Source organism: Neophocaena asiaeorientalis, unplaced genomic scaffold (assembly GCF_003031525.2).
Source record: "Neophocaena asiaeorientalis asiaeorientalis breed wild unplaced genomic scaffold, Neophocaena_asiaeorientalis_V1.1 scaffold205, whole genome shotgun sequence".
NCBI classification, from domain to species: Eukaryota; Metazoa; Chordata; class Mammalia; order Artiodactyla; family Phocoenidae; genus Neophocaena; species Neophocaena asiaeorientalis.
This window is the reverse complement of record NW_020174369.1, coordinates 1,423,297-1,433,291: the sequence shown is the minus strand read 5'-3', so window position 1 is coordinate 1,433,291 and position 9,995 is coordinate 1,423,297. Positions and strand designations below refer to the sequence as shown.

At 42.0% G+C, this 9,995-nt stretch overlaps 1 protein-coding gene across 1 annotated transcript in view; it reads left to right on the top strand.

Annotated features, from left to right (window-relative positions):
• The first annotated feature begins 6,065 nt into the window (after nucleotides 1-6,065).
• FYB2 (FYN binding protein 2) overlaps nucleotides 6,066-9,995 on the top strand; it is an 87,919-nt gene continuing 83,989 nt past the window's right edge. The window contains 1 exon segment of the mRNA XM_024756222.1: nucleotides 6,066-6,816. Within this exon segment, the coding sequence (XP_024611990.1) occupies nucleotides 6,066-6,816 (751 nt within the window).

The following is a 9,995-nucleotide window of genomic DNA, read 5'->3' as shown; positions in this document are numbered from 1 at the left end:
GTGAGGAGAGAATTCAGCTCTTCTTTCTTAGCTGCATGGCCCCTGGGGCTCAGCTGTGGTTTCAGCCCCACCTCTGCATGTATTCCTCCCACCGGTGTCTGCTCCCCAGGCTGCCCAAGATCACATGCACCTGCCCAGGCAGGCAGGGATGGAGACAGAGACAGGCGGGGCATGCGAGCCCACTGAGGGCTGGCAGAGCTGGAGGAGGCATTGGTGGGAGGGTGAACAAGACTGCTCAGGTGGGCGACCCTCCTAGTGCCCATGGAGGCAGGGGCTGGCACAAGGAAAAGGGCAGCCCAGCTCCTTGTGTGCCACTCAACAATGGCGCCCGGCTACTATGGTGGCCCAGGCTTCTTCCAAAAACGTTCCCGGTTGTGGAGCTTCTTACACCTGCTCCTTAGGCTGTCTCTTCGCAGCCAACAGCTGTCCTCTCCCTGGGTCTGCTCTCCAAACCCCATGTTGCAGCACCCAGCCCCACTCCGTGCCAGCAGACATGACTCAGGCTGGGCCATGCAGGGCTGCAGCATGGACCATCCATGTAGGTCTTACTCGGTCCTACCTGCCACAGACTGGTTACTGTGCTCTCCTCCAAGCTTCTGAAGCTCCCTCTCTGTCCCAGCTGATCTCCCCACCTGTTAGGGGGCTTCTCTGAGTGCAGAAACCTCTCCTCTCCTGCAGCTGCCCCTGCAGGGGTGCAGGTTCCATCCCGTTTCCTCTTTTTTTCTTTCTTTTGTCCTACCTGGTTTGGAAAGGATTCTTCTTGTCCTTTTAGCATCCAAGGTCCTCTGCTAGTGTTCAGCAGGTGCTCTGTGAGAATTGTTCCATTTTAAAATGTATTCTTGATGTACTTGTGGGGAGAGGCAAACTCCACGTCTTCCTATTCCTCCGTCTTGACTCCTCATCTCATTAATGTCTTATAGTTTCAGTGTACAAGTCTTTCACCTCCTTGGTTAAATTTATTTCTAGGTATTTTATTCTTTTTGATGCAATTGGGGATGGTTTCTTAATTTCCCTTTCTGATAGTTCCTTATTAGTGCATAGAAATGTGACAGAATTTTGTATATTGATTTTGTATCCTGCAACTTTACTGAATTTGTTTATTAGTTCTGTTGACAAAAATTTAATTACTATCAAGCTAAGAAGAAAGAAGGGAATTTTATTTGAGCCAAACTGCAGATTATAACCCAGAAAGCAGATTCTCAGAAAGCTCTGAAAACTGTTCCACCTTTTAGAAGTCAAAGGCTTAGTCATATACATATTTGAGATAAAGGATCATACATCAAAATGACATACTGATATTTTACAGAAAGGTCACCAAGGATACATAGTCCAGGTAAGCATGTACAAAGTAAGTAGCAAGTCACCATGACCCCTTACAGAGCTGGCTAAGAACACTGTTCTTTTAAGAAGTTACACTGCTTGCGTCAGAAGAAAGAAAAAATGATCTTTATGGTTGAGCAGACACTCCCATCTTTGAGGAGCTTTGGTTAATGTGTAATGCAGATGCACACTGCATATTAGGGAGGGAGAAGGCCCAAACAAACACACAGAGAGAATTTTATGTTTGATTTTTCTCTTGTTCTGCCTTAAAATATAAATTTTATTTCATCAGTTTTTTGTGAAGTCTTTAGGGTTTTGTATATATAGTATCATGTCACCTGCAAATAGTGATAGTTTTACTTCTTCCTTGCCAATTTGGATCCCTTTTATTTCTTTTTCTTGCCTAATTGCTCTGGCTAGGACTTCTAGTTCTATGTTGTGTAAAAGTGGTGAGAGTGAGCATCCTTATCTTATTCCTGATCTCAGAGGAAAAGCTTTTAGTTTTTCATCATTCAGCTTGATGTTAACTGTGGGCTTATCATATATGGCCTTTATTATGTTGAGGCATGTCACCTCTATACCTACTTTGTTGAGAGTTTTTTTCTTATCATAAATAGATGATGAATTTTGTCAAATGCTTTTCCTGCATCTATTGAGATAATATGATTTGTTGTCTTCCTTTTGTTAATGTGGTGTATCGCATTGATGGATTTGCCGATGTTTGACCATCCTTGCACCTCTGGAATAAATCCCACTTTGATCATGGTGTATGATACTTTTAATGGACTGTTAAAATTGGTTTGCTAATATTTTGTTGAGGATTTTTGCATCTATGTTCATCAGTATTGACCTGCAATTTTCTTTTCTTGTGCCATCCTTGTATGGCTTTGATATCAGGGTTCAGGAAATGTCTTATTCATCTTTGTAACCCTATTGTCTAGCACATAATAGGGAACCAATGAATATTTTGAGGTGTGACAAGTTGAATTTTGAACAAGTAGGAATTTGCTAATTCAAGAAATTGGGTGAAAGGTGGGCATTCCAGGCAGAGAAAATGGCATATTCAAAGGTATAGAGACATGAAAGAGCAAAATAAGTTTGGGAAAATGTAAGTAATTCAGTGAAGTCAGAAGGGAGAAAACATGTCAGGGAGGGGGCCAATATGATGTCAGAAAATTAACAGAGTTGGGATTTGGGGGTCCTTAGGTAGTAAGCAAGAGTTTAAGCTATATTGGAAAGCTTTGAAGAAGCCAAATTGAAGGATTTTAAACTGGGATGTACATGATCAGATTCATGTTTTCAGTCAGATTTGTCTAACAGCTGGGTAAATGGTAGATTAGAGGGGCCTAGAGTGGAGGCAGGGGGGCCAGAAAGAAGTCATTTTAAGCAAAAAGTAAGGAAGACTCAAAGGCAGTGGCAATGGCATGAAGAAGGGGCAGGCTCATGGGCTTTTAAGAATTAAGGTAAGCAGGATGTGATGACTGACTAGTTGTGGGCCCAGAAAAGTGGGGCATGCTTTTAACCAGAATGTCCCCTTGGCCACCTCCCAACCCATCCTCATTCAACTTGCTTCATACCCTCAACCCTGACCTCCCACCAATGGATGATGTATGATAGATGACAGTATGTGTAACTTTTATTTCCCATAGCAAGAAAAATAAAATCCAAATGTTAGTGATAGAAGGGGCCTTGGAGATCACCCAGGCAATTCCTTGAGTAGATAAATGATTGAACTCAGAAGGGAATGACTTTCCTACGGTACCTCTGAAAATCAGTGGTAGGCACCCGGTCACTCTTTATCGAATCATCTATTTAATTCCCCACATAGAACTTATCTCTAATATTTTCAGGTGTATTTGCTTATTTTTTGTCTCTCCCTGACATTAGAATGTGATATATAAAAGCAGAGCCCTTGACTGTTTAAAAGAGTGTTTTGCCCATATAGTAAATACTTAATGAGCATTTGCTGAAAGAGGGATGAGCTAGGTATAATCAGGTTTAGTTCCTCCTGAACCAGCGATCTTTACCCAGGACCTTGGTTTGAAGGTTATCGATCCTTAATTCTGTTTCCTGCTGGGGTTTTTCCTAATCATTCCTATGGAGACTAAAATCTATCACAGTAACATTGTAGTTCACGTGGCTTCATACAGTGAAGAGCTAAAAATTATCATTATTGTATTCCTTCAAAAATATTAACCACTGCTTACCTTGCACCTATTAGGATGGTTACTATAAAAAAAACAACAAGAAAATAACAAGTATTGCAAAGATGTGGGAAAATTAGAACTCATGTGCCAATTAGGAATGTAAAATGGTGCAGCTACTGTGGAAAACAGTATGGTGATTCCTCAAAAAATTAAAAATAGCTTTACCATATGATCCAGCAACTACATTTCTGGGCATATAATCAAAAGAATTGAAAGCAGGGTTTCAAAGAGATATTTGGACACCTATGTTCATAGCAGCATTATTCACAGTAACTCAAAGGCAGAAGCAACCCAAATGTTCATTGACGAATGAATAGATAAACAAAATGTGTTATATACATGCAATAGAATATTATTTGACCTTATAAAGGAAGAAAATGTTGCAGTATGCTATAGCATGTGTGAACCTTAAGGACAATATGCTAAGTGAAATAAGTCAGTCACAACAAGACAAGTACCTATGATTCCATTTACATGAGGTACCTGGGGTAGTCAAGTTCGTAGACACAGGAAGCAGAATGATGGTTGCCAGGGTCTGGAGGGAGGGGGAATGGGTAGCTGTCGTTTAATGAACATAGTGCTTCAGTTTTGCAAGATGAAAGAGTCCTGGACATTCACAGCAATGTGGGTGTACTTAACACTACTATACTGTGCGCTTAAAAATGGCTATGGTGGTGCGTTTAAAGTTAGGTGTATTTTACCACAATTTAAAAAATATTAACCACTGAGGTATGTACATCTGTCATCTCATGTGACCCTTGCAATGACCCTGAACTGTTAGTGTAGCATCGTCCCATTTTATAGTGAGGAACATAAGGCTCAGAGAAGCAAAGGGAACTTTCCAAGACATGTGACTAGAAAATGGCAAAGCTGAGCCTCACACTTAGATCTCCAAGTTCCATGCCCAGTGCTGGCTTCTACCACATCAGGGGAAAGGAAGGTCAATGGAATCAACTTGACTGCTGGTTGAAATGTTAGAAATTAACCCTGGGCAATTTGTGAGGAAAGCTATAAATGTGTGTATAGTGTGTGTGTGTGTGTGTGTGTGTGTGTGTGTGTGTGTGTGTGAGAGAGAGAGAGGAGGAAAGAGGGAAGAGCATGCACGCAAGCTCCCAGACACCTGCTTCATATTTCCTGTTCAACTTTTCTCCCTTCCTAAATCTTCAGAGGGCAGTGTGAGTCAACTAATCTACAGTGTGAGTCAACTGTAAGCACAGTGAGAAAACGTCACCCAACAGTCAGGCAAAATCAGAAGTCACTAGCATGGAGGTTGTCTGTATACATGAAATTAAGACCTTTAAGATGATCAAGAGAAGATGGTGGCTCTTACTTTGGAAGTGGCTCTATTAGATGTCCTCCCGCGCTCTATCTCCTCCCCCTCCAACCTCCTCTGAAGACAGAAAATGACAAACGCACTTACAAAAGTAAATTAAATCTCGTGAGAGAAAGGGGGAAACTGGGAAGAGCACAGAGCAGGAGTCAAGCCTAATCCTACCTATGTAGTAGACCACCAACTCACCGTATAATCCCAGGCATGTCCCTTCCTCTGCCCAAAGGGCTGCGCTTCTATTACTACCCCCATTTTCATATACTGAATTTGAGCTGAATTTAGAAAGTGGAACACAGTCTCCCAAGGGGAGTCAAAAATACAAGAGCATCATCTCGTCTCTTATGAGTAAATTTTATTTACTATGTGTCAGGCACTGTGATGGACACTTTACATATGGCACCCCTCATCCTTCTGCCACTTGCAAGTTATTTCTATGATGAGACTGCATTGATGATACCAAGTTTCCCAAAGTATTTTTCTAGATGATAAAAGAGCAGAGTCTGAATTTGAACACAGACCTGTCTAGTTCCAAAGATTGCTCTTTTTTCCACCCTATGGTGTTAAGTTCAACAGCCAAGTTATGAGGAGCTGTGGAAGCAATGTGGAGTCAGGGAGGAGTTAGCTCTACGTGTCAGCCACAGGGGGAATGTTAATGGAGAAGGTGGGCGTTACTGTTGGAAGAAAGCAGTTGACAAGTATACAGGGGATGCACTTGGGGGAAGCAAGAACACATGAGAGAAGTCAGGGTGGTGGGGAGTATAAAGTTACAGGAAAACTGTAAATTATCCTGTTTGGTTTAAGTGTGATTATGTTGACCTATGGCTGGAGATCATAATTCTGCCCTCTTTAAGATCATAATTCCACAACTTTTGCCAATGTTCTTGAATGTCACGAGAGGGGTTTATTTGCATAGGCAGCAGAGAGCCACCAAAAGTTTATATCAAGGGATTTATCAGTAATTGTTGGTACTATCTCTTTTACAAGCGTTCTTTATATGTTGTGAAGAAATTAAACATACCCGAAGTGTTTCAGAGAGCACACAATTGTTTTCACTCTGCCTCACATAGACAATAGCATTACTGGCTGGTATGACTCAATAGATAAGTGATGGCATTACATCAGCACCTACAGCCTCTTAGCAGGCACAGTGAAGTCAGCTAATCATGCTGCTTTCTTCCTAGAGTAACAAGACATTACGCTTTTCTTTTATGCTCTAGGAAGTGTTAAGAAACTTCAAGGAAATTCGAGCCAAATTTCAAAAGCTTGATGCGCCATCTCTTCCAGGACCTGTTAAATTCCCAGAAGGTGTTTCTCAAAAGGGTGACACTGGAAGCAGACAGTCCACAAAGACTTTGGCCAGTGGGAAACACCCCTCTTCCAACCACAATGAGCCCCTACCCAATTGTGCCAGTGGTGACTCCCAGACTCTTAAACCCCAGAAAGTGAAGTTGGCTCAGAAGAGGGAGACTCAGAAATGTTCTAATTCCCTGGAACCTCCTGGGAATTCTTCTGGTTCTTCAGTAAATTCACAGAAGGCTTCTCTGCTGTTAGATGTGAATCAGTCAAATGCTGAGATAACCAGTAAGAAGAAAGTAATGGTGAACAACAGCTTCAGAAACAAACTCTGGAACTGGGAGGTTTTATCTCAGAAAAGTAAGATGTCATCAGTCTTTATCCCTGCCAGTTGTGGAAGCAGGGCCTTTCATCTAGAAGAGCAGAAAAGCATGGGGCTTACTCCAGAGGAGCCCAGGAAAAAGATGGAAAGAAAAGGAGCCCAGACCCTTCCTTCCCAGAGGCACTTGATGGCCCAAAGAAGATTGTGTGCCACCTCTGAAGATCCCACTGTTGGACATTCTCAACATAGCAGGAGGAGCCCAGCAAACCCCAGTCCTGAGAAGAGCCTGGCAGGGAGCACCTGCCACCCTGTCTATGATGGTGAGCTCACCAGCCAGGCCCCAGGTGAGAAATCGAATCCCCACAGGCCAGGGGGGAAGGGGCACTGTGTTTCTAATTTAGAGCTTGCTGGCTTGGGATGGTCATATACGTGAGCTGAGCTCAGTTAGTAAGTGATCATTCACTTTCACTGTCTTCTCCCTAAGTTTGCTTCAAACTCTAGCCACAGGTATTCTAGGACCATTTGCTAGGTTATAATTTCAGGTTTGGGTAAAGTGATTAATCTCCTGGAATTATACAGAGACACAGTTGGGGCAAACTTGGATTTGAATCTTAGCTCTACTTCTTACAAGATGCATGAAATTGGACAATCTGCTTAACTTCATAAAGCCTGGTCTGCTCTCCTATCAATCGATCCATCACCAATCTTCCTTGTCTTGGTAAATAGCCTGGTTGCTCAGGCCAAAAATCTAGGAGTCATGCTCTATTCCTGTCTCCCCGTCATTCTTTGCAACTAATCCATCAGCAAGCTCTTGGTTCTATCATCAAACTATGTTCTGAATCCCTCTACTTGCTTCCATTTCTGCCTTCTGCCCATGTCTACACCACCATGGACCATCTCTTGCCTGGACCTGCTTTCACACTCTTGCCCTCTTATATTGTACTCTCCTCCTCGCAGGCACAGTGATCCTCTAAAGCATAAATCCAATCATGTCACTCCCCAGCTCATTTCAACCACAGCCATATTACAGTGGCTTATATGATTTGCTCCTTGACTACCTCTCTTACCCTCTCCTCTCTCACCACATTGGCCTTCTTGCTATTCCTTAGATACACCAAACTATTTCTACCCCAGGACCTTTTCACCTGCAGATCCCTCTTCTGGAACATGTTTCCCCTAGGACTTTGATGTCTCACTCCCTCACTTTATCAACGTCTCAGCTCAATGTCACCTGCTCTGAGTGGAAGTTGTAGATCGCTCTATCTAAAATAGCCACCCCACCACCAGCATTCTTTATCTTCCTACATTGCTTTGGTTTTCTTCATATCACTTATCCCTATCTGGTATGTTATTATGTATTTGTTTGTTTATCTGAGTAAAATATAAGTTAAATGAGGATAAAAACTGTCTTCTTTACCACTGTATCCCCAGAACCTAGGAGAACAAGGCCAATTTCAGTGGCTCCTCAAGAAAGTATTTTCTGAATGATTGAATGCACGGATGGATGGATGGATGGATCTCCTGCTTATAATCTTATATGGTTTCTCTTTGCACTCAGAATAGCATCTAAACTACTTACTGACTTCATAGCTCTGCTTCTTTTGGTCCCTGCTTATGTCTCTGACTTACCTCCTGCTCTCTTCCCTGGTTCACTAGCCCACAGATAGCACCCTGAATTTCTTGCTGTTCCTTAAACAGACTTTGTTATGACTCAGGACCTTTGCAATTGCTGTTCCCTCTTCCTAGACAACTCTTTTCTTTGATCTTTGTATAATTGCCTTTAGATCTAAGTTCAAATGACACTTTCCCAGATAAGCCTTCTCTAGCCAGAGATCTCCATCTAAAGACCACTACCTCACCACCAAGAGTTCACATTCTTTCATATCATCATTATTTCCTTTATAGAACTAATAGATTGCTATGATTTTCTTTTTTGGGTTTTTTTTATTGAAGTAGAGTTGATTTACAATGTTGTATTAGTTTCAGGTGTACAGCAGAATGATTCAGTTATACATATATATGTGTTTCTATTCTTTTTTAGATTCTTTTCCCTTATAGCTTATTACAAAATATTGAGTAGAGTTCCCTGTGCTATACAGTAGGTCCTTGTTGGTTATCTATTTTATGTGGTGTGTATCTATGAATCCCAAACTCCTAATTTGTCCCCCCACTTCCCACCGCCCGTCTGTGATTTTCTTATCTGTTTATTTGTTTGCATGTTTATCATCAGCCTCCTCCTATTAGAATGAAAATTCCTGAGGGCAGAACTCTATATGTTCTTGCTCTTAACTCTAGCCGCAGCCCCTAGAACAATGCTTGGAATATAGTAAATAGTTATTGATGAAGGGATGGAAACGAAGAGAGGATGAATGAGAGGAAGGAGAGATGGGAGGAAAGAAAGGGCTAGATAACCTACCTGATGGAGCTGTTGGGAGGATTAAGTGAGAAAACCTATGTAAACTGCTTAACACAGTGCCTGGTAAAAATTAGGAGCTCAGTTAGTAAGTGATCATTCACTTTCACTGTCTTCTCCCTAAGTTGATTAAGACTAAAATCTCTGACATTGCGGCTTATAATTCAAGCCTTAGAAGGATGCAACTCTGGCCCTGACTATGTAACCCCTGCTGGTAGGGCTAGAAGGAAGCCCCGCTCCCGCCTGCAAAAGATAGCAGGGCTTTGAGGAGGTTGCACTGAGGTACTTGTGAAACACTAGCCAACTTCTCTAGTTTTGCCATGTAGTCAACCACTGTATTATGTAAACCAGAAAAATCAAGGTTTGAATAATGAATAATATAAGAATAATATTATTCTTGAATAATATTGAGAATATAAAGAATCTTGAATAATACAAGATTTGGGGCTATTTTCAGTGTAAGAGGCAGATACAGTGTTTATATATAATGTTGAAATTTCTGTTGGTTGGCTTATCAGTGCAGAAAGACAAAATACGTGAAATTGGGACTGTCCTGGAAAATTCTAGGACACAAAATCCACAGGTGCCCAGGTACCACAAAGCCAGCCTTGAAGCCTGTTCTAGGCATTGAGCCCCGGAAATCATTGACGAATTGTTACTCCGCTTCATGGCTCCCGTGTTAGTTGCCTGTCATCAGTGCTTGAAGAATCCTTTCAGGGAATAATCATTGTCCATTTCCCCTGATGCAGGCCCTGTGCTTGGTGCTGGGGGGAGGTCACTGGGGCCTAGTCCCTGCCCTCGAGGAGCCTACATTCAGTGGGAAGATAGACCAGCTCTTTTAATATGCCACCACACTGATGGAGAAGTGGTAACAATGTGCTAGGGGATACAGAAAAAAGAGTGGTTGATTCTGAGTTTGTTTTCTGGTAGAAATCAAGAAACACCTCCTAAAGGAGGTGTCATTGGAGCAGGGCCTTAAAGAATGAGCCAGAGTTCGCCAAGGGAGAAGTGAGGGAACAGCATTCCAGAACCAGGAGGAATGACATGAACAAAATCTTGGATATATGAGAGCTATTTAAGGCTTTTAAAGTTAAATGTGGAATTCTGTTG